At 36.6% G+C, this 27728-nt stretch overlaps 1 protein-coding gene across 1 annotated transcript in view; it reads left to right on the forward strand.

Moving 5' to 3' along the window:
* The window catches only part of LAMA2 (laminin subunit alpha 2), a 303552-nt gene that overhangs the window by 131841 nt on the left and 143983 nt on the right, over positions 1-27728 (forward strand). The window contains exons 13-18 of the mRNA XM_026844883.1: positions 2991-3092; positions 3704-3915; positions 11134-11245; positions 15072-15185; positions 21481-21608; positions 27121-27207. Of these exons, the coding sequence (XP_026700684.1) occupies positions 2991-3092; positions 3704-3915; positions 11134-11245; positions 15072-15185; positions 21481-21608; positions 27121-27207 (755 nt within the window). The remainder of the gene's footprint in view (positions 1-2990; positions 3093-3703; positions 3916-11133; positions 11246-15071; positions 15186-21480; positions 21609-27120; positions 27208-27728) is intronic.

Consider the following 27728-nt stretch of genomic DNA (forward strand, 5'->3'; position numbering starts at 1 on the left):
TTACAGTCAGAAAGCTTTCTATATACTCAAGCTGAATCTTCATACCTTCCTTGCAGTTGCCACAGGAAAATAAAAATACCCTTTCATTTTTCCATTCTTACAAAAATTTTTATGTTTTTGTAAACTGTTTTCCTATTACCTCTTAGAGTTTGTTCTCTTTTCTCGACTAGTCAAACCCACCCCTTTCCTCTAGTGTTGGCTGTTGTTTATACTTCAGAAGTCTGTAATCCATTATAGCTGCTTCTCTAAACTATTATTTGTTTGTCTGCTCCTTTCTAACAGATTTTTGGTCAAAGTTTGCATCGTTGACTGCTTTTCTAACTGCATTTATTTTAAATCAGAACCTTTTTGTTGTTGTTGTTGTTGTTGTTTCTGTATGATCTATCAATGTCTCATGTTAGATTTTCATTTACTAAGGTAAAGGTTATGTAGTTGGGAAAAAGTGAAATCTGCATCAGTACATATTCTTTATAGGTTGCCTGAAACCACACAATTTTTGTTTTCCCATTATTTTCACTTGCTTGAATCCTTGCAGTTAGCCTGACCTTGAAACAGAAATGATAAAAATATGCAAAAGTTCCTCTTTTAAAATGTTTGTTTAAAGCTGAAAGCAATTCCGAATACTTCTTGCAGCATTTTGGATATCTAAATTTTCTACATTATTCTTACAGTTATAAACCAGTGTTTAGTCTTGACCACAGGCAAACCAGAAATGCTGTAAAAGGTGTGTCTAAGGAAAAAAGTCTTTTCATGTTACAGTCAAGGCTGATTGTAGTTGCATTGGTCCTAACAGGTTTGGATGCTATGTATATAAACATCTGATGCCCATGTTTGCTGATAATACTAAACTAGGAGGAGCTCTACCCTCAAGGGTAGAGAGGCCTGACAAAGAGATCTGGCAATCACCAACCGTATGAAATTTAACAAAAGCAAGTGCTGGATTCTGCACGTAGGGTGGAGTAATCTTACTTATACATAAAAACTGGGGGATGAGAGGCTGGAGAGCAGCTCTGTGGAAAGAGATCTGGGGGCTTGGGCTGATGGCAAGTTGGATGTGAGTCAGTAGTGTGCCCTGGCAGCCAAAAGCGCCAACCATGTCCTGGGGTGCATCTATCACAACATCACTAGCTGGTCAAGGGAGGTGAATGTCCCACCTTACACTGCACTGGTGCAGCCTCACCATGAGTACCCTCTGCAGTTTTAGGAGCCTCAATATAAGAAGGACATCAGACTATTAGTGTCCAGAGGAGGGTAACCAAGATGGTGCAAGATCTTGAGGGCAAGACTTACAAGGAGCAGCTGAGGTCAATTGGTTTGCTCAGTTTGGAGAAGACTGAGGGGTGACCTCATCACAGTCTACAACTTCCTCAAGGGGGGCAGCGGAGTGGGAGGTGCTGATCTCCTCTGGTAATAGCAATAGGGCAATGGAATGGAATGAAGCTGCATCAAGGGAAGTTCAGATTGGTCATTAGGAAAAGGCTTTTCATTGGGAGAGTGGTCGGTCACTGGAACAGGCTCCTCAGGGAAGTGGTCACAACATCAAGCCTGTCAGAGTTCAAGGAGCATCTGGACAATGCTCTCAGTCACATGGTTTAGTTTCAGATGATCTTGCACAGAACAGGACTCAGTGATCCTTATGGGTCCCTTCCAACTTGAGATATTCTGTGATTCTGTGATCTAAACTTTAGCTTATGAATTGGAGTGAATTTTCTGGCTTTAACATAGCAACTAGCTATGCAGCCTCAGATTCATCTTACGGATTTTTTATACCTTTGTGGATAATTTAAAATCAATTCATTTCCATGCCTTAAATACTGGGACATTTTTTCTCCTGTTAAACTAGATGCATAATAAAATAATGAATTTGATGACTGTCACTGCTTTCTGTTACTGTGTACAAAAACATCTAGTATGATGAACAAGAGATAGCACATTTTGTCCTTGAGAATAACCTGATTATTCTCTTTTTAGAACTTTGCTCTGTGGTCAGCAGTATGCACTGGGAGGGCAGAAAGATACCTGTGATTTTAATAGTCTCAGAGAGGAGGCTCACGTTGCACTGAATTATGAGGCAGATGCATTTAAAAACCAAAATGTAGCTCTTGCAACCTCTGATTTACTTATGCTGCTTCCAAACAATTAACAAAAAGCACTGGTTTTGTACTGAACTCTCATTCAAGTCAGCAACTTTTGGTTTGCATACCAACTGATCTACTGATCTACTGATCAACTACTGATCTACTGATCTACTAGATCAACTACTGATCTACTGATCTACTGATCAACTACAACTGATCTACTGATCAACTGAGCAACTGATCTACTTCTTCCATTTTTTCATCAAAAAGCTAGTGTCAGTACCATGGTTTTGGGGGCTAAAAGAGCATAGAAAAAATATGTTAGCATGACACGAGAGCCTAGTTACTGACTTCTCCCATTGAAGGCTGTCAAACTGAAAGGGCTGGAGCATTCTTTTAAAGAAAATTTATTTGACTCCCTGAGGGAAAATTTTTACTTTATTTTAGGTTATAGTTCATTCTAAGAAAAAAAATCGCTAGGCTTTTTTTCTTTTTTGGTAGTTTTCCCCATCAACAAAACTGATGTTATTTAATCTCCTAAAGGTTGCTAAGGCTGCTGATGTAAAGGCGAAACCTAAATGAGGACCATATAACTGAAATATACTGAAAACCTAACATCAGTGGAAATTTGCATAGATTTCAGATCTGTTTCTGATTACTTTGTTAGTCTGTGTTTTTAAGGAATTTGCAGCCCTCAACAGGCATAGAAGAAAAATGTCTAAGCATGATTTCTAGATGCTTGAGCTAGAAGGGGATGGTCCGTAGAGCTGTAATCCCAGGCATCTTCCTGTGGTTTTGCAACACTAGAAGTCTATTTCTGGGAAATACTGATCCTGGAGAAAACTGCCCCCAGATGGTTAAGGCCTGTTTTCTTGCATTTAATTGCATTTTGTCTGTCTTTTTTCTCCTCAGGTAGCAGCTGCTGGAGGGCATCTGAAATTTACAGTCTCCTATGACTTCACAGAGGAAGAAGAGACAGTTCAATTGATGGTTCAATCTGATGTCATCATAGAGGTAAAGTGTTTGTATTTTCAAAAAAAAAAAAAAAAAAAAAAAAGAAAGAAAGAAAGGAAGAAAGAAAGAAAGAAAGAAAGAAAGAAAACTGCCTGTTTCAGATGTTCAGCATGAAGCCTGATGGTTGAGGACACAAAACAGCAGGATGGATGTACTTTCAGCTAATTTATAGTATCAGAAAATGGACATACTTTAGAGAGCTAAAATCTTCAGTATCTCAAGGAGCCTCTGGCAATATTGCAGTAGTTTACAAAACCATATTTTTCCTGTTTATCAGGAGGAATGAAGAAATACAATAATTGGTTGTTTGAGGCAACACTTTCACATTCCCTCAGCGGATCTGTTCTTCTGCAGCTCAGCATTGTATGAATTTGCTTTTGCCTAGGCAAAACTAGGTTTTAGCTGAATAACCTAAACTTTCTTTTGCACTGACTTCCACCTTTATCAGTCAAGCCCATTTCAGGGTTATGAAAGCTGAGTGTTTTTCCTAATATTTATTATTATTGTAAAATATATTATTCAATAAATCCTGTACCCCAACTAGCTACAGATAGATCTTTTCTCCTGACTTTTTTCACATTTAAATGTCTCTCTCTCCTGGCTCTATCTAGGGAGGTGACTTGAGAATCAGAACTCTAAAAGGGGGGATTCACCTACAGCCTTCTGAAGAGCACACTGAAGAAATTCTGCTGAAACCAGAAGCTTTCTCTGTACATGGCACTGATGTTCCAGTCAGCAGGAGAGAGTTCATGACTATCCTTGCCGATGTAAAGAGGATCCTCATAAGAGCTACATACAGCAATGGGATGAATGCCATCTACAGGTGAATATGGGAAACGTGTCTGTTTGCTACAGGCAGCTTCTCAAAATACTTGTTTTCTCTCTTCAGAGAACTAAGCTGATGTAATTTAAAACATACTAATTTATTATAATGAAATCCATAGTATTCATTTACACTTTCAAACAGTTGTATGTACTTTTTTCATTTTGGGTAGGCAGGAGGAGGAGAGGCAACAGAGAGAAGCAGCCTTGTAAGAAAATAAAATCACATGGACTGTTAAGGCCTGAATGACAGTTCTATAAATACATTCATTTTGTGAACACTGTAATTCCCATGTACATGGTAAATCATGGAGCTCAGTAATGACATGTTGAAGTAAGAGATGATATATTGCTTATATATCAGTTTCCTCATTTTATGAGCATACAGGGCCACATTAACAGTGGACCAGAGAATAATATCCTAAGTCTCTAAGCTGGAAAAGTGGCTCGAGGGGAGTTTTCTATGTTTTTAATCAGTACCACACACAGAACTGGCTAATCCCAAAGTCTTTCGCTTGATTTATGTCAGGTTGCTGCCTGGACTGCTTAAAACTACTGATTTCATGGGAACTCTTCTGAGTCTTCTGATACAATGAAGACATGTTATATGAGACATCACAGTTGTTCTATCTCAGTGGCTGCAGTGTGGCCGAACCTGTAAAGCTCATCTTGCATTTAAAATTTTTCTAAGTGCATGAGCAAATACTCCAGGTGGGATAGAAGACAGCCTCTCTCCTGATACTGTAGGATTGCACTCTGTCTATACATAAATAGTTAGGTGGCATAAATAATATTTTTTAGCTGTGCAATGGAATTGATTGCATAGTAGTTTCCTACTCACAAGGCATAAAACCTGAAGTGTTCTCTAACCTATGCATCACTTATTTCGGCAGCATAAGCCAATTTGGAATGGAGGGAGGAGATAGCACGTTTGTGATTATTTGCTGAGAGCACAGACGCAGTTTTTGCTACTGTGAAATTTCTTAAGCAATCCAACCATCATTTGAATATTTAGGTAATTAAAATACATCATAAATTGAAAGGCAGGTTGTGTCAACAGCATGCAGTTTTCTGATTTGAGCTTTGGCAGTGTACATTTTTTCCCTGCAAAAAGAATTAGTTTCTTCAATCTCTTTCTCTTTCTGTGGTTAATTAGTACATATTACCTCTCTGCAAATACATTTGTGAATCATAACTAGCTTGAGTCTGAGTCAAAGTGTTTCCTAATTTGCTCATTTGGTCATCAATCTTGCATCTCCTTGCATCCAATTTGAAAACACTTCATGGCCCATCACCTTCCCAGCCTGGCGTTAGTCAAACCACCAGGCCAGAGCTCATCTCTCATGCACCATGAGCAGACCATGAGAAGCTATTAATCCCCAGTTTACAGCTGAGAGTAGTGGGAGCTCAGGGAGTGCTGTGCCTCTACTCTGTTCTCATTCAAATAAAGCAAAAAAAAATGCATTAGTCAGAATTTTCCAAACTAAAGGAGTACAGGATCAATTTTGGGCTGAACAAGAGGGGTTTTTATTCTATGCTGTTTTAAAGGAGATATGTATGATTGACTGACTTTTGGCCAGAGGTCTTGCTAAGTATTACGGGAAACACAAACTTCATTTATCAGTGGTTTACATACATTGTGTACTGACATTTGCACTAAAATGAGAAGGGGAGTTTCCTGCAAAAAACACTTTGACTGGGCAGTTAAAATCTATGAAGAATGTGCATTGCTGGACATGTACTCCATCTTGCCTCTACTGTGGAACAGTGGGGGTGGGATGGATCAGATCCCCTCTGGGTGACAACACAAAGCTCAGGTCAGCACACACATGTAGAACTGGCACAGTCTGTAACTCATGCCTTGTAAGTAAAGAAGTGATAGACCTGTCAATGGCACCACACTTGTGCACCTGTCAGTGCATTGCCACCTGCATCCCAGAATACCGCTTTAGCCATTTGGCCATGTGTGGTGCCTCACTTGTTTTGTAGTCTCGTTTATATTCAGTCTTTGGAACATTTTAGTGGTGTTATAGATGACTTTCTGAAAACATGTCTTGGAAATATTCTTCAAGAAGAGCTCCACGACAATCATATAATTTATGCTTTGCAGGTTAGTCATCTAGATGTAGTGACATTACAGTTAGGAAGGTTGCTCCCTTAAAGACAATGATTTAAAAGGGGTTTAGGGGAAGGGACTGAGGTAATTTTGAAAAGTATTTTTTTTGCTAGAAATGGTTTTCTATTACTGGTACATCTCTAGGCTGTCCCTATGATATCTCTTACCAGAGATTAAAACAATGGTTAGTGTGTTACTGTGATTACCATCAGCATGTCCGGAAGTCTCTGAAAATAGTTAGCTCTAAAGTAAACACTTTTTATTGAGTGCTGTCAGGGTGCTCATTACAGTTGAGTGTGTCAGAAGAGAGGATGTGAAATTCCAATCACAATTAAATTATCATCTTTGATTTAACTGGAGAAATCGTATTTTAACCTAGTAGAGTGGGATTTATTGGGTGGAGTTAAATCTCAGAACAGATCATGCTCCCAGTCACACGATGTAGCAACAACAGCATCTACTGCCACCCCAGCTTATGATCTGTTGTTGTAGGCTTATTGCTGATTTTCGGGGTTTGCCTCAGTACTGACTTTATATTATCTTTAACCTTTGCTCATGTTAAAACATACTAGGGGCAAAACTGTAATCTCTAAGATTATGCAAACAACTCTTTTCTCTATATTCTGCCCCTTTAGTACTGCAGGAAAAATGTCCAGATCCAATGAAGAAGATATTCTTTGTGATATCTTGGGCTGATTAAGGACTACCGTTGATGAGCTCCAAAGGAAGACATTTTTGCCAAAGAAATAGTGTAGAACTAACCCTTATTAGATAAGTAGATACAAACTAAGAGGGTTTTATTGTCTTTTAAACATGTATGTGTGGTGGACAGATGGATATTCCTCAATGAGAGTAGAGGGTCTGGCAGAGAGACAGAAATATTACAGGGTTATTAGATCCTTCATGAATGACAATTTCTGCCTCAAAGCATCAGCAGAGTTATGCAACATACTAATTAGAGATTGCTATGTTAAGCAACCTGTTCATTTTAATACTGAAAGTTTTCAAAAAGGATAATGACACCACATGTGTAAGGATTTCCAAGGGTGCTGTTAGAATCTGTTCTTGAGAAGAGGCCAGAATTGTAAGATTAAGCAACTTTCTTGCAGTCATGTAGAGACTTAAAAATTCAATGGAGTAGTCTCCAGATAGCAAGAGCTTTAACTTAAAGTTTATATTTTTCACTGCTGTTTAATTTAACCTACTAGAAACATTAGTTAATCAGTAACACTTTCAAGTAGTTACTAAACAATAGTAACGGTGAGTTCAACTTGAGCATGGTTTTGAGGATATTTTGGGGTCATTTTAAGCTTAGAATGTTGTTACTGCTTTATGGCATAATTAGGAAACTTCCTCAAATGAGTAGGCTTGCATTTAGATGATCAAGTAGGATAAAAAATGAGAACACAGAAGTGCAGCAATCAATCTGAAAGTGATTACAGCATCTGGGTTTAAATTGAAATCCTTTTCTAACTTGACAAATCATCCAAACTGTTACATTTAAGTCCATCTGTGATAGAAGCAACAGGCCAGGAAAAGACAGCTCTCTTATAACTTTCTTTAATCTAGTATTGTTAACTTGTGCTTCAAAGGAAGTTTAGTCGCACTTTCTTTAGTTTTAATATTCAGAGTGGCCACTGATGGTAAATGCTCTAGACGCTCACGTGGGCATTGGAAATTTTGGTGCTAAAGATAATGGATTGCTTGCAGTCACATATAGAATCAGTGCTAGATTCAAGGGCAAAAAGGGAAGGAGAGTCCGAGGGTTTTCTTCCATGTGCAGAAGTGGCTTCAAGACAAATGAGCAATGATTGGGTCAGTACTTCATGTGCCTTATGTTGCTGATGTGATTCAGATGCCTGGCATAGCAGACAGTAAACTATGCTGATACTGCCTGAAATGTCCCCTTCCTTTTTAATCTTGTTTGTTTTTAGAAGTCAACAGTTGCCTGCTGACAGTAACAGTCAGCTTAAATATTTGGTCTTGATGTAGAATCTCAAATTGTTCATGCATCTCCAGGATCCAGTGCCCCATTACTGCCAGCATTATGTATTTTAATGAATGCAGAATGGCATCGAGGAATCCGAATTGCAATATCAAAATGGGAGAAAAAAAAAAAAAAATCACTGCAGCTTTCTTCACTGAGTAACTGTTAATGCTAAAAACTGTTAAACACATTAAAATCCCATTTAGCAAATAGCAGAACGTAATGAAAATTGGAACAATTCAGTGAATACAAATGTGGGATAATACTGGGCGGATTGTTTCTGTGTGTAAGTGCTTCTCTTTGTTCCAAGATCTGTGCTGAGAGGGAACTAGCTGTAGTTTGAAGGATAAATAAAACTTAAAGTCAAAGAATCATTTAGGTTGGAAAAGACCTTTAAATCATTGCGTCCAACCTTTAATCTAGCACTGCCAACTCCACCACTAAACCATATCCCTAAGCACCACACCTACACATCAAGGTTTTTGAATTCATGTTTCATTTCCTTGAGGAAAATAACAATGTTTCTGGCTTCTAAATTCTTATATTTTAGAAGAGAAATTTTGGGGAAACCTTTTTCCCTTAACCAGTCGTCCCAAGGCCCTGAAGTCTCTCTTGGTTGCCCTTGATCTTGCAACTTGATTGCTGCCTACCTGAAAAATCAGTAATGGATAATCATCTGAGGGCCATACCAGGGGAGGAAGCTTTCTCTTCACATCTTTAACCCTGGCCCCAGAGAGTCAGAAGACTTCCCTAAGAAGTGGGTCTGGTCTGCATATTGGGCCTTCTGTTCCCTTCAGAAGGGAATCTCCTATGACAATGATCTGTCCATTTTCCTTTTTGGAAGCAGTTTTGACGCAAGGCACAGGCTGACTTAACCTTGGTGACACCTCCAAGCTAGATGAACCATAGTCCTCATCACTGTTCAGTTCCACTTGCAGAGCCTCATGGCTATTATGCAAGGGCACATGGGACGGTGAGACCGTCACAGAAGAGACGTGCCTGCTGGGCCAGGCAGGAACTTGTCACCATTGCCACCTATCTCTTAAGTCACTGTGTTCAGCCGGGTGGAGAGAGGATAGGGAATCCTCTGTATCATGCATCCCGTCTGCCTGTTGGGGCTGTCCCAGGGAAGGTGGGCTGTGATTCTGATAATCTCTGTCTCTCTCACACTTCCAGATACTCCTCAACCTACTCCCTTCTCCCAGATCTCTGTCACTAGGGGAGGAGCTCCTCTCCCTGGGCGCACCTCCCACAGGTGTGCTCACTGCTGCCAGCCTATCCTGGCGTAAGAGCGGGGCCCATCCTGCAGCCTGGCACCAGGGTGGCAGTGAGTTCCCACCATAGGTCTGTCTGGGAAGCTGTGTCAGCCATGGTGGCTGCAGAGCTTGGAGAGGCCATGGCTTTCTGCTGGGTGGATACCATTACTTCGTGGTTGAGCTGGCAGAGCTTTAGCGCCCTTCCTGCACGTCCTTCTGTGCAAAGGCCTTTTGTTAGTAATTTGTTTCTTCCTTTACAGATTTTTCTCCTTAAATGGTTAGAATTTTTACTATTAAAGTCATGACCATTTGACATTTAATATCCTAGAGACTGGATATCTTATTGTAAGGAAAACTCAAAAGGACGATTGCAAAATAAGCTTGCAGTAATGGAGCAAAGGGGAAATATTGACAAGTGAGAGAGATCTTAATGAAGATCTGGATAGGAACATGCATCTTTATCTTAAAATAGTTTCAAGAACCTTCCACAGAAGTTCTAGTATCACCAAATTAGATTAAAGTTTCTAACTGCCAAATCTCCACTGGTACTCCCTCCAAAGTCCAGTCATATTCCTTAGTGATGGTAAAATTTCTATTTTTCTGAAGTTCCCATCCTAATTTCTGAAATCTTCCTTTTTTTTTTCCCCCTTGCCTTTCATGTCAGTCTTATTGAGAGTATTCATAAAATTGAGTGGGAAAATATCTTGTCTTAACCTTTCCTCCAACAGCTGCAGTAACAACAAAATATTTTTCTTGGATGTTTTCTTATCCAAGGCCATCCAGATAATTTTCAGGATTTTTTGGCAGCCAAAAGATAAATGCCTTAGTAAGGAGCAAAAAAGTTTGTTTTACATTCTCCAAAAAACATTGATTGTTTTTTTTATCAAAATGCATGTCATGATAGAAAGATATTTTCTAATGAAAAAGACTTCCAAAGAAGCTTTTCAGGTAGCTCAAGTAATCAAACACCCTGTTAAGATTGCTGGATGAAATAAAAGTCATTGAGCCCCTATAATGCCTTAATGTTCCTTCTGAACTTGCATAAGAATTAAATGCCCAAATACCAGTTTCTTTCCCCAAATGGGTACTGTTGAAGCAAATTACATCTGTTTCATATTTTACCTGTAAGATTATCAAAAGACTTTTGTTGTGTCTGTCCTCATACTTCCTTTTTTTAAAAAATAAAATTCATGTTCAGTGTTTGGCTAAGCAATGGTGTCTCTGTCTAGCATTTATATTTCAAGGATAGTTGTGCATGGAACAGAAAATTCTCCAACTCTGTTTTCTCTGTCACTGGAGAAACCACGGTAAATGGTAGATTTAATTTTTCATTCATGTACATATCTTTTTCTTTCATACACATAATACTTAGATACTCCTGGACAGAGCTGAAATATTTTTCAGAGATCAAACCTCCAGAATAAAAATACCCTATAACCCAAATTTAGTAAAGTAGTATTTTAGAAAGCTGGAGTAGTGGTTTATAAATTTGGAATACACTGCTTAGTGTCAAATTTGCTATATATACAGCTGCAATGCAAATTGGCACGTGTGGCTTGCAGGCCAGGAAAAGCCTTCCATCTATTGGTACAGTGTTGTGAGACTTTTAAAATCTATTTTTATCAGTCTGTGTCTTACCATAGTCTCCCTCACATGACGGACAAAAATACTAACAAGCCTACAGACAGTTGTAGGCTTGTTAGGTTTAGGAAGAAACAGATTAATATGAAAACATCCTTATTTTTAAAGAGGAAAACATAAACAAACCACTGAATGTCACTGTATAGTTTGTTGCATCCCTCTGCATATATACTTCCATCTAATTTGCTATTTTAACTGTTTCATTTCTGTTACATCCAGACTAAGAAGTGTTACCATTGAAGCTGCTGACCAGTCTTCAGCTGGGAGAAAGTTGGCATCTGCAGTGGAGTTATGTGACTGTCCCCCAGGGTATGCTGGTACCTCATGTGAGGTGAGTATCACAGTGCAGTCTAGATCAATTGTGCTAACGCTGTGATAGTTATAAGCAACCAATGGCCCTGTGTTGGTAGAAAATAGTAAGAGAGCTGTCCATTCCTGTTAGGAATTTGGTATACCTTGTCTAGTTACCTTTATTTCTAGGGGGTGGCTTGTTATACTTGATAATATTTGAAATCTGAAGTTTTACATCCCTGTGGTGATTTCTATTTTATGAAATAACATTTCTCTTAACAAAAAGAAAATTAAAGCAGTATTTGTACTCTTCAGCCAGTTGATATTACAAATACATGAAGCTATCACAATTAGAAGGAACATGGTTATCTGACCTGTGCACAGCACATCGAGATCAAATTATCCGAGTCCCAGGGCTTTGCCATTTGCCTTGGAGTCTTTGAGGATTGCATGTGTGTTCTTGCAAGGCTTAGTTTAACTTTAGTTTGGTCCTGTTTCAGATAATAACATACTCACATGCTCAGAAAATACACACTTTCCTAACAAATTCATTAGTTCACACAGAATGTGTTCATACAAGTATACATGTGATTATCTAGCTCACGTGGGCATAGCTTGGGGTAAATAGAAGAAAAAAAAAAAATTATTCAAAAGCTTTGCCTTTAAGGAAATAGTTTCAAACACCAAGATGCTCTGCTTCACAAAACTACAAACAGTATGCCATTTACATAGGCACTCTAGGCATTTGCTTGTCAACTCTCTTTTTCTTTCAAATCTTCCGTGCTTATATGTGATATTTAGGGTTTAGAGTCTAGTTTCATGCCAAATGTGGTTGGTTGTTGCTGTGGCTAGATAAATTAACATAGAAAGAAGGCCTGAAGGAATTAATGGATATTCCTATTACTTCCAAAATGGTACAGACAGAAAAAAAAAGCAAATCCAAAACAAATAAAAAAACCAAACAATTGGAGAAGAATATTGCCTACCTTGGCTGAGAAATAATTTTGAAATATGACCATTGTCTGTTTAATTATTTGAAGAGAAAAGCTGGATGAAGTGTAATTGTGCTTCATACTTTTGTTTTTTTCACTTGTCCATTTTTCCTCTTAATTCCAATTTAGATGTGATTTCCCAGAAAGCAGTTGGAAAGGCCCTGATTGCATCTACTTTTATTGTAGAAGCTGAAGGACTTGAGTAGAATTTCTGCCTTGGTGTTGAAATTCTCTGTCCAGCGTTGTGTCCTTCAATGCTAAACCTTCTCTCCGATTCAAAACAGTCCCTGAAATTTGATATCTACTTATGTTATTATTACACAATAGAAAGTACATACGTAGATAGCTGCAAATTTAAAGTCTATATGCACACTAGTGGGCATGGACACTTTTTGATTCCCACCCTGGCTGAGTTAACCACAGACCAATTGAACTAAACCATATTGCAAGTTTTCCTCCCAAGACTGAAGGCCAGGAAGATATGATAGACTTCTGCATGAGCACACTTTTCGTGTGTCCCCTCACTGAATTTCAGAGCATTTTGGACAGCTCAGAAATGCCTTTTGACAAAGCTGGCCTATTCAGCTGGCTGAATTAATTTCTCAAGTCTTTTGTAGCTGAGGCTTAACATATGATATGCATTGATCACTTGTGACTGATAGAAGAAAACAGGGAAATATTTTGGTGTAATAGATGTTTGTGCTTTTTATAACAAGGACAAGCAAGGAAAAAAAACCCAGCCAAAACCAGTGAAATTTTAGATTTCCATGCAAACTAGCAGTTGAGAAAGTATGGAAAGATAAATTGAAAATGTGGATTTTTTTAGAATACCGTATTTGTTTCTTCTGAATACTTTTGACCTGAATACTTCTGGCCTACATTTTGCTTCCTTCAGTTTCAACCTAGCAGAGTTTCGTTTTTATTGATCTTGTGCAGGTTTTCTGTTTCCTTTTCTCTTCTTTATTTAATTTAATGTATGTGTTTGTTTCCTGCGTGATGATATTGTGGTACCTGGCATAGATGCTGCAGCACTAAAACTAACCATTATTCACTTATTTTCTTGCTGTCAATGTTTTCAGAATACAACAAATCTCATTTAAAATACTCTGTCTCTTGTGAGATTGTTCCATTACACAAATTTAAAATTAATTTTCTATAAGATCCTAGTCAAAGAAAATTGTTATGGTTTTGCTAGTATGTCTGAGAAATGAACATAGGATTACATGAGCATAGGTAAAGCAGATGAAATTTTAAATTTCAAATACCAATTGGATTCATTTGTGATACTTTGCTCTACTCATGTGAATCTTCTGGCCTTTATTTGTAAACATCTTCACATCTAATTGCTCTTCACCAGAATTGTTTCCTTTCTATCTACTCTTTTATTTCCACTGTGGAAGAAGTTGTGTTTAATTTGCATCCCTATGATGCCAAAGATCTTCCCTGACTTTTAAATGTTACATCATTTCTTTTGTTAAGAGCCCAATCTGTAGTCTTTATTTTAGTTCTGTTCTAAGACTTGCTATTGATATTTCATGTCTAAGCCCTTAGAATTAGTGACTTTTGGAGCCTTATCTTGTGCAATATCATATATATCTGTGCACAAGATCATTCTTTTCAGAATCACCAAAAGAGGAAAAGATTTATAGATTTATACAGAAATAGCTTAGGCAGTTGCATTTCAGGCCACAGAAAAAAAGTAAGTCCATTTCTTTTCATCTGATTTTCTTTTCTGGCTTTTATAACTTTGAATTTTAATATCTATAATTTATGGGTTTTGTTAGGAATGTGTAACCAAGAATGAAAAAAAAAAGGAAAAATAAGGGCAATGTCTCAGGTTTTGAAATGTTTTGTTTTTGTTTTTGTTTTTTTTTTAAAGAATCATTTTGATTAATCTTTAAATTTCTTTCACGTTTTGCAGGAGTAAGGCAAAAAGGGACTGTCTTTATTTTTATAAAGAAGAATCTTTTTGGAGATGATGTGAAGGGGAAGGGATCTTCTTTATTAGGTTATACTATTAGTATTCTATCACTGCAGAACTTTTTCTTTGCATTAGCCAGGTGCTTTTGAAGGTCAACATTCTGTCATGAACTTTTTTATATTATACAAAATCCTCAGATCACATGAGCAGTCCTATTGAGGAAAGATAGTTTGCAAAAACTATAAAGCCATTTGTGAGATATATAGTTAGGAGGACTGCTGCTTGACATCCTATTATGAAGAAATGGAATAGCTGAATTTTTGCTGATGAATCACAGTTGTACGATGTCACCTTTCCTAAGCAAAAATGGGCCATGCATTTAATATTGATCTGAATTTAACATTTTAAAAAGTAAAAACTCAGAGCACTGTCTTAAAGGGAAATAACTATATTTTGTAAATAAAAGGTTGGCTTTGTTTTCAGCCTGTGCTTTGTTTCAGTCTAGCCTTTTGTTAGACTCCAAATAAGAAAGACTAAATGGTATTTTAATTGCTCTTTGCAACTGAACTTCTCAGAAAAGGTTTTTGTTGTTTTGCTTTTTTTTTCATCTCCTTCTCTCTCCTTCAGTATTTTGCCTTCTGGCTGTTTTTCAATCTGTACTTTCTGCTTTGATGCTGTCATATTTCAGTTCTTCATTTCTGTGCTTTATTTTACCATTTCAGAAGAATGATCAAGTTAAAGCTTCCTCTAATCTCACACCTGTCAGTAAGGCTAAGGTCAATGCAAAGCCATAGCACCAGGAAGAACAATTTTCTGGAGAAATGTTGCTATTTTTATTAATTTGACAAGTACATTTTTGTGTGTGCAAGTATCAAGTTCAACAATATTTTAAAAATCCTGTTCATTTCTCTGTTCAAGTGAGAGTTTAACATTTTATCTAATTTATCTTGCAGTCTTGCTGGCCTCAACACAGGCGTGTGAATGGCACAATTTTTGGTGGAGTCTGTGCACCATGTACATGCTTTGGTCATGCAGAATTATGTGATGATATCACAGGAGAATGCCTGGTAAGTGTTACTACAGGAAATTTGATGGACATGACCAACATTGATTCATTATACCTGTGCAATTGAATTAATGACCTCTGAGATCTGAAATAAGAAGGAAAAAGCCAGCCATTAACAGAAGAGGTCTTTATGTTGAACTGTTGCTGAAGTTAAGGATCTCCTCATACCAAGATATGGTAGCTTCTACAGTTAAAAGGAATTTTTATTCACATAGGACTTATGTTTTAATATAGAATCTATCGTATAAGGTATGGCATGTAGAAAGCAACAAATATATCAACATTCTTCCATTCAAGATTTCTCTCCCCCTCCCATCTGTCACCTGCACTGTATTGAATTTATACTGTGTAGCATGTAACTTTGTAAATTCTATTCTAGTATGACAAGAAGATACTGTTAATGGCTTCCTTCATCTAAATTCCTGCTAAAACTTGAAGAAACACTTAATAAACTGTACTTTAGAAAAATAGTAAAAGCACATGATTTGGGCTAAATCAACCTTTTTTTCCTTGTAGGCTATGGAGATTTTATGTAGTTACCTACTAATTCAGCAATTAAATCCATAGCAAGCCTACCATCACACCACTATTTCCAGCCCATTCAGTAGCCTTTTGGAGTGGGTGAATTATGCTGAATAGACTGTTCTGATTAACTCAAGGGCATTTTTAGTTTTACACTGTCTGTCATGGCATGAAGCTTGAAACAACATGTCTCATTTCATTAGTCTTGCAGAAACACAATTTGAGGCAGTGCCAGGTTAGTGGGATATCATACTCTCATTTCCCTGCAGAATTTCAAGCAGACTCTCTATTGTGCATGCATCTGAATGTTCCCTTTTATTTCCTTAAGGAAAAGCTTCTGGGAAAAATCCAAAATTAAAATCCAGACTTTTTTCAATGTAATTTGGCACTTACAGTTATTACTGTTCTTCCTGTTTTGCCTATACAAGATGTTTAATCGCATTGCAGTGCAAAACAAGATATCCTTAATGCGTGGATCACTGAATTTTTCAAATTGCTTTTTCATGAATAGAAGTTTAAAATTATTCTCAATTTACTTATACTGTAAGGCTTAAAAAAGTACCTAGGATGAAAAATATGTACGACATGACAGTCATGTTTTGAATCCTTTCACTTATATGCAATAAAAATGTTAATCACGAGAGTAATACGTATTTATGTTTCTCGACAAAGATAAAATTTATTGCATCAATGACCATAGCCTCCAGCTATGATGTCTATAACATCAGTGTGTCATAAAATCAATTAACAGAAAAGGAGAGGAGAATCCTGGTCAAGGTATACCATAACTATTGACTATTTTGCTTAAGGGTGCATAGCCAGATGCAAGTTCTGAGGTTGCTTGCTTCTGTGTCTTCAGGTTTTAGCCTTCACGCAAGTTTCCTCTTTGTTTTTGTCTGTAGCATGAGCCTGGATATGAGAAAAGGCCATATAGTTGCATACTGTAGCACTTTTACACTTTTCAGCTGATGTGAACTATTGACTGAGACAGTAGAGCTCCCTCTTCTGATGTTTAAAGCGTTCTGGTGTAAAGATAACAGCACTGACAAGGAAGTGAGAATAACCAGTTGAAAATGTACTTTAATCTATATGTGTTATCAAGCATTGTGTATTTTATGTGTTCTGTCTGAACTTATACTAGAACATGCTATAAAGAAGAGGCACACAGGGAGCTTAAAATCAGTTCTGGATTTTCTTGCAGCTTACTTTGAAAACTGTACGTGAAGTTATATAGATTGGTTAGTATCTGTGCAGGCTATTAAATGCTGCTATTCAATTTGGATCATAAGCCTTTTGAAGTAAAAGAGAGAGAAGTCTGAATGCTGAAAAAGAGAAATGTTTCAGATCAAAGGCATTCTTTCTATTGAGGTTTACACAGCCTTTTGGCCTCCTTATTATTATTCATGGTGTTTTTTTCAGTAATACAACAGGCAATTTAGGCACCTAATTTACTGATATGATACTTCTTTTTGCTCTTCCTTAGCTTTGAAATGTAGTTGAAAAGCAGCTGAAATATGTTTTTGACTCGTGATAAAAGCTCAAATCATCTGCTTCAACATAGGCCTGTATAAGAAGCTCATTTTAATGCATATCTTGCAGTAACCTGCAAAGAAGCCCTTTGATCCCTGCAGCAATCATATAGAGAGCTGCATGATACATCATTCTCATTATCGTTGTGATATACATAACTGCTTTGGTACATAGGGCAAGTTCTAACTTTAAGAAGTACTCTTTTGTAGTGTTACACACACACATTTATGGTAGCTCTAGGCGGTTGGTTAAACCTAAACCTTGTGCAAAGCAAACACATTTCAAGGTGTTTCATTCATTGCAGGATACTATGTTCCTGTTAGTAAGCCCGAAGAAAGCAGATTTTTTCTCCCCTAAAATATGCTCAAATGGCTAAGTGAGCAGTCCCCAGTGGGATCTATTTTATATTTTATACCTTTGTGTGTAAACAGCATATACCCTGTAGGTTGAGGCCAGTGTCAGAAGTAGTGGACGTGTGCTTTAGATGGTGTTCATCACAGGAGCCACAAAATGTCTTCACCCATCTTCATATACACAAAATGATACATCCTAAGCTAAATGCATTATAGGCTATGCAACAAATGAAAATTATGTAAAACCTCTGCAACATCCTGATTGCATTTGTAATACCAGGAAAGCGAATTGTCCATGTAATCGTGACATGATGGTAGTTTGAAAGTGCCAGAAGAGCATATTCATGCTTCCAAAGACATACCACGATTGTCTAGTCTAGATGGCTAAGGAATATGCTAAAATAGGCACCCAGGCTTACCCTTTTACTTTCTTTAACTAGCTTAAACTAGCAGCTTCCCTGGTTATCTCTGTGACAGATACCCTGAGGAAGGGCAGCAGCATGCCAAAGGCACTATCTTGAACTCAGTCATACTCCCTGATTAAAGTTTTATTTTCATCACTAGCCTTCTATTCAAGCTGTTTCTTTCCATATTCATATACACTCAGCTGCACATGCAGCTAAGCAGGAGTGGATTTCAGTGTGAATTTAGGGTTTCCTGCTACTGGGCATAAAGATGTTAATTTGTTTTTTTCTAAGGGCAGGGAGCTGGCTTGATAGGAAATAGAAAAAACACTCCAGGACATCTTCAATAAAGTCTCTGGGCAACAAGGTCTGAGTCGTATATAAAATTTTGGACAAAAATAAATTTCACAGTCTCACTCAGAGGTTGTTTAAATGTTTAATAGTGTTTGGAGACAAAAGAGATCCAGAAAATTGATGCATTCAAAGTAGTTTGAGATCCACTACCTGGAATTTGAAAGCATAAAGATTTTGGCATAAAATCGTTCCTGGCCACAAAGTATATGACTCTGTGGAACAAGGCATTGATTTTACCAAAACCACTAGATCAATATGTTGGAACAAGCTATATTTCCAAGGGAATAAAAAGGAAGCAAATACAATGTACTGAGCAGGTTAGGGACGGTTGATCATGATCTTTATAGCCAGTCTCATGACATAAAAATATCAATTAAATGTTCCTTTGATCATGAAATTAAGGCTTCATGGGCTTAAGCATGTTTTAAGGAAAATCTCAGTATAAATAGACATTGCTTAAACTGCATAATACTCAAAACGATTGCTGTACATGTGGCAAGTTTCAAACTGGGGTTCAAGCAACTGATATCAAGAGAACACAATTTTTGGTGAATATTTATAATACCTTTAGAAGGGCTAATAACTCATCTACTTCAGTACTTAAAAGTGATCTGTAAATTTGGCAAATCAGTATAAAGTTTAATCCATCACTGAAGACAACAGCAAAATCATGTCACATCTGTGTACTACATAATCCTTGTTCTTTGTCCTGCAAAACCCAGACTGGCTCAGGGAGAAAAGTATAGGATCACACAAGATCATTATTTCTCAGCTAAACTCTTATATATGCACAGTGCAACATGTGCTCAGATTTTGGTACTATATGTGTGGGGCCCTTCTTTGTTTTTAAATTTATTGATTCATGATAAGAAAGTAAGCAGATACAGAGATCTGGATTGACGTGAATTAGTCACAGTACGTGGAAATGACTGACGTTAGTTTCAGAAAATAATTCATCAAAGAGAAGGTCAGCTCTTTGTAATATGAATTGTTTTCCTACAAAATGGAAGTTTTCAGGTTTTTTACTTTAAAAAAGCAGAAGCTCCAAATACCACTCTATAAGAGATGCATAGCTTTAAAATAGTGTGTTAGCTGCTCTCACTTTAATAACATCCTTGACATATAAGCCGTTCATATTCTTCAAAAACATTAAGATATGTCTGAGGATATTTAAAGCTAAGCTTAACACACAAGAAGAATCCATTATTTTTCAGGAAAAGTACAAATAGTTTGACATGATGCCTTTAAAAAGTTGAATTGCAAAGAATTTTTCTTTTGAAACACTTAAATTATTTTTGTCACATCTTTTTTTAAAAGCATATCTTAATGTTCCCAGCTACTTTTTCAGTATGGCCAGTAGATTCTTTTTGAATGACAGCACTTGAAGTAACAATCAAATGGACTTAAATGACCTGATGAAGTAGAATTTAACCCAGGTGATAGTTCTAAAGCCATAATTTTGTTTGACTAAGACTCTAAATAGTTGGTATTAGTTCACAATCTACCAGCTATGTTAAAATGTAATATTGTAACTAATGCTTTCATTTCAAAGATATGCTGATTGTATACATAAACAATAAGAATGCACCCTTTAAAAAAGCAAACAGCATTTCTGGAGGCTCCAGTGCTCATGACTGAAAAGGGTATTGTGCTTTTTCAGCTGTCCAAATGTATGGTACTGGCTATGCAGGACACAATGAAAAAAAGCAGTACAAATTATTGCAATCCTGGAAAGTCATGAAGAAGTTAGTGTTCCTTAGAATAGCATCATTTTCTTTGTCCTTTATTGAGGATACATTGGGTCTTTCAGACAGTAAGGCTGTTAAATATGTCAGTAACATATACATGATTTATTGCAAATGAGACAACAACTTTAAAGTGTTCTTAAAAGTATTTGAAAATACCAACACTTTAAAAAAAAACAAACCTCAAGAGGTCTTAAGCAGTAACTTAGGTTAAGCAGATTCTAGATTTGATCTTGCCCATTGTCTAAATCAGATTATAACACACCCCATTAAATAAAATCTCTCTCAAAAGTTTCTTTTCAACTTTTCAACTTTTCGAGTTGCCATATGCTTTTAGAGTCTATACTCCACATCAAGATGGCATTTAAGAGCCAAAACCTTTTCTCCTGCTTTCTCTGTTTTTACATTGTTGAAGGACTACACTCGGGTATCCTGTAACAATGAGCAGTGAAAGGAATAGTGTGGTGTGCTAAAAATGTGGCAAAAATAAGGAAGTTTAAGCCAGAAAACTAATTTTCTGAGCCTATCATGGATCCTGCCAAATTATTTAGAATTTCTAAATCCTATATGGCAAGGGGGAAGAAGAGTAGAAGGGGTAATTATTCTTTAAAACTTGGTTCTTACAAGTAATCACTGGAAGCCCATTCTCAGAGGACCGATTCCCATTATGCAAAAAGATCATTTAATTTGAGATCAGGCCAAAGGTTATATACAAAAATGCAGATCAAGTGATGTGCCATTTTTATGTTGGATGTTTCATATCCTCAGACAAACTGTCTCTTGTATTAGGTACAGGAACATAAACTGTTGGATAGGGCTCTATATACAGTATAATTATGCTTGTTTCTACTCATAAAATAGAGTCCAGATGCTGCTCTAGCAAACAAGTATTAATTAATTCAGGCTTTGCTACTGTTTACAAATACATTTCGTATACTGCTAGCCATGTACCTCATAAAAGGATCTAATGCACTTAGATATGAAATGCAAGACTTAATTTTTATAAATTCTGTAGTCTGGGCTGTATTTCTGGGATCAACACCTGAAAACTGTTTGTCACAAAATATGGTCTGTTACAAGACTGCAATTGGTTTTCTTTCAGCAAACTAAAATATTAATACAGCTGTTGCATGGTGGAAAGATAAAGGTCTGCAGTTAAATACTCTTTGTTTTACATAAAGAAAAATTATCCAAAAGAACACAAATACCTGACACATATGAAGCACTGATTGTGACAGCTGAGTTCTAGAACTGGTTCTTAACCACAACCAGAAAATTAGAATATATGTTGTATCCTGTCAAGAAGATGGGTTAGGTGAATGACCTTCAAGAACTTTGCATATCCAAGTTGTCTAACTGTGAATTTGTACCTCTTGCCTTCTGGTTAGGACTGCAAACACAACACAGGTGGTTCATATTGTGACAGATGTCTTCCTGGCTTCTATGGTGATCCTACTAAGGGGACAGCAGAAGACTGTCAGTTGTGTGCTTGCCCTCTAAGTATGCCTTCTAACAAGTAAGATATATATTTATTGCATATTACACTTTTCAGGTAGTAAATTGTATAACTTTTTATTTTATACTTCTGCATGTACATGTGAGATTTTTTGTGTCTTAAAGAATATATTCTGTAATATAAATTGTTATTCTCTTTTTACAATTGTGTAGAATGCTTAGCTTCACAGAGAGGCAAAGATCAAGATAAAAGCTGAATGAGACTGGGCTAGAAAGAGCAAACTAGAATTGGAATGACTGCTCTTTGAATCAATAACTAGTGTTTGCTTTGCTGTCTTCCTTTAGAGTAGTTGTTTTTAGTTTTAAAGTTGAAGTTATAGATTTGATGTGAGGAGTTTTTAATACTGAAATTTTAAATCCATTTATATTGATCAGATAAAATAGTGATTTCTTCTGCTTTTAATTTTCAATTTCTTCCAGTCAACATTCAGTGATAATGTTGATTTGTTTGGAGTCTGAATTCAGTTTTACGTCTTGTGAGTGAAAATATTTTCTCAACATATCTCAGAATAATCACTATAAATTTGTTTTATTAAATAAAAGCAATAGTGAAAAGTTAATCAAAACTGATCTAAGAACAAATGTTTTCTTCATCATAGAAGCCTGCCTCTGCTACTTGCTACCTACAATTTAATAGACCAAGTAGCTTGCACAATTTTTTAATATGTTTAGTCCCAGTCAGGATGTGGAAAGTAACAATAACAAAATCATTTGACATGATGTAGTTGAAAAAAAAAAACTGTTCTGAATGTTGTCTGGGTAGCTTTTCTTGTGTGTTCATTAAAAAAAAAAAATAAAAAAAAAATTATGTGTATCAGTTTGAATTGGCACATTTGGTCTATGCCATCCAGTATGGCTTCAGAGAAAAGGAGCCCTAGTGCTAGTATCACATGTCCAGATTATATAGAAGAGCTGCTGTGGTACAATACATCAAAGAAATGTTCAGGAAGATCAGGAATCAAGTTTAGTCCATATAAGCGTTTCAGGAGCGTAGGATTGTACTGGAAGATTGTAAACTATGGATAGAGGCTGCCCCATCCCAAGCTCTTCACACAAAGTTTTAAGTGGCTATAGGAGCTCATAAATCCACTGGAGCTTTTTATTTTTCTTCTCCCTTCAGCCCTGCATCATTCATTTCACACCATTTTTTCCAAAACAGAAGTCAGATTCTGTCAATGAAATGTACTTTACTATTTAAGAGTATAAAGAGTATTTCTTAAGATTTAGAGGACAAAATGCATGGCTATCACCCACACAGAGAGCGCTTTGCAAGATACAAGAAGAGAAGAACATCATCTGAATAGCGTTGTGCCAACATAGGGCCCAGCTGAACCAGATTTTGCTCTTAAGTAGTTCAGGCTAACTCCGTTGCCTGCAGTGGCATTATGTCCTATTGAAACTTCACTGATCAGGGCAGGAATCATCTAACCACTAATCAGCAAAAATTCCAGGGGATTGTAGCATGGGAGCCCACCTTTCTGTTTTCACAGCTCTTCAGTTGGTTTTATTAGTTATATATAGGTTTATTATGTCTGCTGCTCAGGCATGGTTCCTCTGATGTCCTCATTGCTTTCACATACTTAGTATTTTCTTGCATAGTTAATTAGTTATATTTCTCTTGTTGGAGAATGATGTACTTTCAAAGAAAGGAAAACACTATCACATTTTTATCTTGTGCAGATGTGCAACAAACCAAGTCAAATAGATTGAATTTAGGTTTTTATTGGCAAAATGCCTGGAGACCTCTATTACATATTCCCCAGAGTTTTGGCTGCTTTGCTTTACTTTTTTTTTTTTTTTTAATTGACCAAGAGTCCCCTTTTTAATATTTTGTTTTCCTGAAAAATATAGATAGAAAACAAAGAATATAAATGTTGTTGAACTGTGAAACTGTGGGAGTCCTGAACCCTATAAAGTTTAACTCCACATTAGAACTGTGCAGTAGCTTCCTATTTCTAAAATGGACAAAAGCAAAACTGTGAACAGTATCCTCAGGCTTTGTAGAACTCATTGTAACGTTCAAGCTCTTATGACTTTACAGTTCTAGACAAATTATTAAATTTGTTTACGAGGAAAAAAGAGGCTCTTAAAGCTGTTAGACTACTTCCTTAGTTGGCAGTGAGTTTTGTATGCTAGGGGTAATATATGTAAACAATTCAGATCATCCTTCACATGAAAAACAAAGATACTTCTACCAAGCCCATGTCACTGTACAAATGTAGTATATGTCATGTTATTTCTGAACAACCTAACAAGTGACTTATTTAAGTGCAAATGATATAAATAGCTGCTTATAGATTTTAATTCCTGTAGTATTTAATTCCTAACATGTCATGACAGCACATCTGTAGGTCTCTAAGCTTAATACTGAGTTCCTGGTACATAGAGAATGTTGTCCATGTAATGAACCTCAAAGATATATTTCTATCAAGAAATTAGCTTTGCCTTTTATAGCAGTGTCTTATTCCTTTATGATGTTTATAATAGTTCCCGTCACTGTTTTCACAGCACCAAGTATTTTTCTTTGCAGTGCCACATAAGGTGGAGGACAACTGTTCTACCCATTTTAGAAACATAGTGGTAATGGTGGTGTTCTATAGTTAACTTAAGCTGACTTAACTGCTGCTCATTCCCTCTCCTGTTTTCTAATGGCAGCAGTTTCCATATGGAATCACTGAAGCCAATCATAAAACTGCCTTCTGAAGCACAGCAGTGATAAGTGACTTGCCATATGTCAGGAAAGAATTCTTGGCCAAATCAGGAAGCTAAAATTAAATTGTCTAAGCTTGTTTTCTAGATCCTGGGCTATATTTTCCTCTTCTTGCATATATCTCCATATCTGTACTTATATGAGGCAAATGAGATCAATGGTGGTTATAAATGGCATATGTAGTGCACGCTTGACTTCTTCATCTTACCTCTTTTCATTAATGCATCACGCTTACAAAGTGTTCTACCATTCTTAATCTTTAGAGTTTCTTCCATAGAAATTATCAGACATACTGATGTATTCTTTCTACCAGATGTAGATGTCTGGGATAACTACTGATTTTCTCTTGAAGTGGTGATAAACTTAATATGGGTAATGAAGACCCTGACAGGAATGTTATATCGCTGGAAATGGAAGATAGACAATATCTCACTCAGCCTGGAAAGGTCACGAGTAAACTCATAGCATGTGAACTAGGAATTTGGGTTGGTCTCAATATTTTCCTGAAGAATTAAGTAAAATCACAAACTTATTCCCAAGAGATGTTTTCTCTAACGTACCTGTAAGCCTTTAGGAAGCTCTGCTTCCCAACACAGACCTTTCACATATATAGCCATACCGTGTATCCATACTTGTCCCATGTCCTAACTGGTATTAATGTTGTTACCTTATTTAAGAACTGAAGAGAGTGAGGGTGAATCAAGAGGGGCTAAGATTTTTCAAAGCTTGCTTTGACAGATCGATACACACTGTTCATTAGTATTTATGACTAGTGAGTAATGAGATTCTGAGTAATCAGGAAGATAAGCTCTTCTTTTCTCACCCTGCTATCATGTTTTTCCTTTATAGTATGCAGATGGGAATTTCTCAATATGTTAATGTTTAGTGTTGAGATGTGGAATGACTATTAAGTCAGAGAAAGAATCAAAGGGTATTTGGTCTGAGCATAATCCTTAAAACGTGGAAAATTCTACTATTAATTCTTATTGCTTGGTAATAATAAGTACTTAATTATTGTTATCTTTAAAATTTATGCGGTTGAATTCAGAACTCCTGATGGAACTGTGGTACAGTCAATCTTGTGCAATGCTATAATGAGTTGTGATAGCATCTCCACAAAGTTTCCCATGTAGCTCTTAGAAAGAGTGAGGTTGGGACTGACAAGCAGGATCTTATTTGAAATAAGTGAGGTGCTGCTGATTAGATTCAATGATAATGTGTGCCTCAGTTGAAAATTGCTTTAATTCTTATTTAAAAATAGAATGAATTATGATTGTTTCTTCAACTGGCTCCTCATGCATTCGTGAATCTATTCTTAATTGAATGACTTTGCAAAATAACGCAAACATAATCCTTATGGGAAAGAGGAAAATCCCAATACCTGTCTATGTTTACTGGACCTGACATTCCCACATTTTCCCTTCTCATCTCTTTTATGTCTGTGGGATAACTTGCCCTATAACAGACAGGATATTTATAAATTGAAATAATCTATAACATAAACAGAATAAAGAGTAACTGAGGTCAGATCATAGGATGGATGACTTTTGAGAAGTGGGGTCCAGTCACCGGTAGGTAATCACGTTACGTGATCCTAATTAAAATTTTCTGTCTTCCTTGTGCCTATTATTTTCCAGAAATTTTCATCATACATCCTGCTTTAATTTATCCAAGGTCAGATTATGTCTATTTGTTATTATTGTAACTTGAACTTTTACCTTGAATTATACATTCCTTTTGATGTCTTTGTTAGAGTAATTATATTCCTTCTTAACTTCTGTTTTCCTAGGTTACAGAAGATAAGTTTAGTGTCTTCTTTTCAGATAGGTGCTTTGTTGTCCTGTTGTGAATAGTCACCCCACTAGGAACCTGCTTGCATTCTTTTTTTTTTTCCTTTTTCTATTTGGTTGACCATAATTGATTACCTTTATATAGATGAGGCTCTACAAAGTTGTTCATATGTCTCTGTCTCTAATAGTAATTCCAGATGATAGAAGAACAAGTTGTCTCTTCTGTGTGATGTCTTTGAGTGTCAGGAGGTTTCCTCATAATAGTGTATTAAGGGAGAAAGACTACAGAAAGCAAAATGCTAAGCAGCGAAGAAGCGCAGTTGAAGTTAAACATGGACATTGAGAAGTGGAACTTCCAATTGCCTATGATACCCCTATTTATAAAAAAAAACCAGCTAAAAATAAGTAGAGCATAGCAAAGAGGCAAAGCTTTCTGCTCGTAAAAGATTAAGCTATTCTTAAACTTCAGTGTGCCTGTATGGCCTGTTGCTTAAGGTCGCTGGCACTCAATTTACTCAAATGCACTTGCTGGGAAGCCACACCATATATTTCTCTTTTTGCCCCTTCCCTTGTTTACTGGGTTTCTTTCACAGCCTGTTATACAGGAAGTTAACCGAACTTTCAAATCAGTTGTCCTTCAGAAAGATTTATATAGGGGCACATTATAGCATAGATTGTTTTGCCAGGCCCTCAGGGGCACAAACAAACAGCTGTACATTCCTGCCTTTATAATGGTATCCAGACCACTCGGTGGCAGGCTCAAGTCCCATAATAACAGGCTTTTGGGATGCTGCCATCCGTTACTCTATATTCAGTGTTGCAGAAATAGCAGAGTCATTCCAAATTCTGTTTGCTGGAGTCAAACTTAAGCCCTATGTCCTAGACCAGAATCACTTTTCCTGAGCACTGTTTTGCAAATTAATGATCTCTGAAGTGGAAAGAGCTATGCTGCTAACAATCTTTTCTTTATGTTTCTTCTTTGTCCCACTTCTTACCCAATATCAACAACACAGCTTTAGCCCAACATGCCATTTTGACCGAAGTCGTGGATTAATATGCAATGAATGCCCAGCTGGGTACGTGGGACCACGCTGTGAAAGGTAAGCAAGCACCATGCTTTTAACAAAAGTATTGCTTGCATGGAACTGCTACACCTTTTTATTACTTCCCCTTCTTGTCCTCATTCCTGCGTTCTGAAACTCACTGAAGAAATTCCTGTGCATCTTCTTCTGATATTGTCCATGTATTTGCATATTTCCAGTGCTTGTTTTATTACTTTGTGATAAAGTGCAAAGCTTCCAAGAAGCATTTTCTGAGAAGAGTCTTTTTTAAATATGATTTTTTTTAGCTTTTTTTGTCACTCTTGTGAGATTTTCATAATTATTTTGTCTCTTTTGTCATTTGAATGTTCAGAGCATGGTGAATCATGTATGCAATAATTTACTGATGCCTCTTTTTGGCATCAGTAAAAAGTTAATATGCAGCAGAAATACAGTTCTTCTAATAATTTATTGATTTTAATTATTTTTTTTTAAATCATACTTTGCATTTTTGTTACTTATAGTTTCCTGCTGCAGTCTTTATTTAGCAAGTAGAACAAGCTAGGTTTTAATGACAAAAA

Source organism: Athene cunicularia (genome assembly GCF_003259725.1).
Source record: "Athene cunicularia isolate RWA chromosome 3 unlocalized genomic scaffold, athCun1 chr3_part1, whole genome shotgun sequence".
NCBI lineage: Eukaryota > Metazoa > Chordata > Aves > Strigiformes > Strigidae > Athene > Athene cunicularia.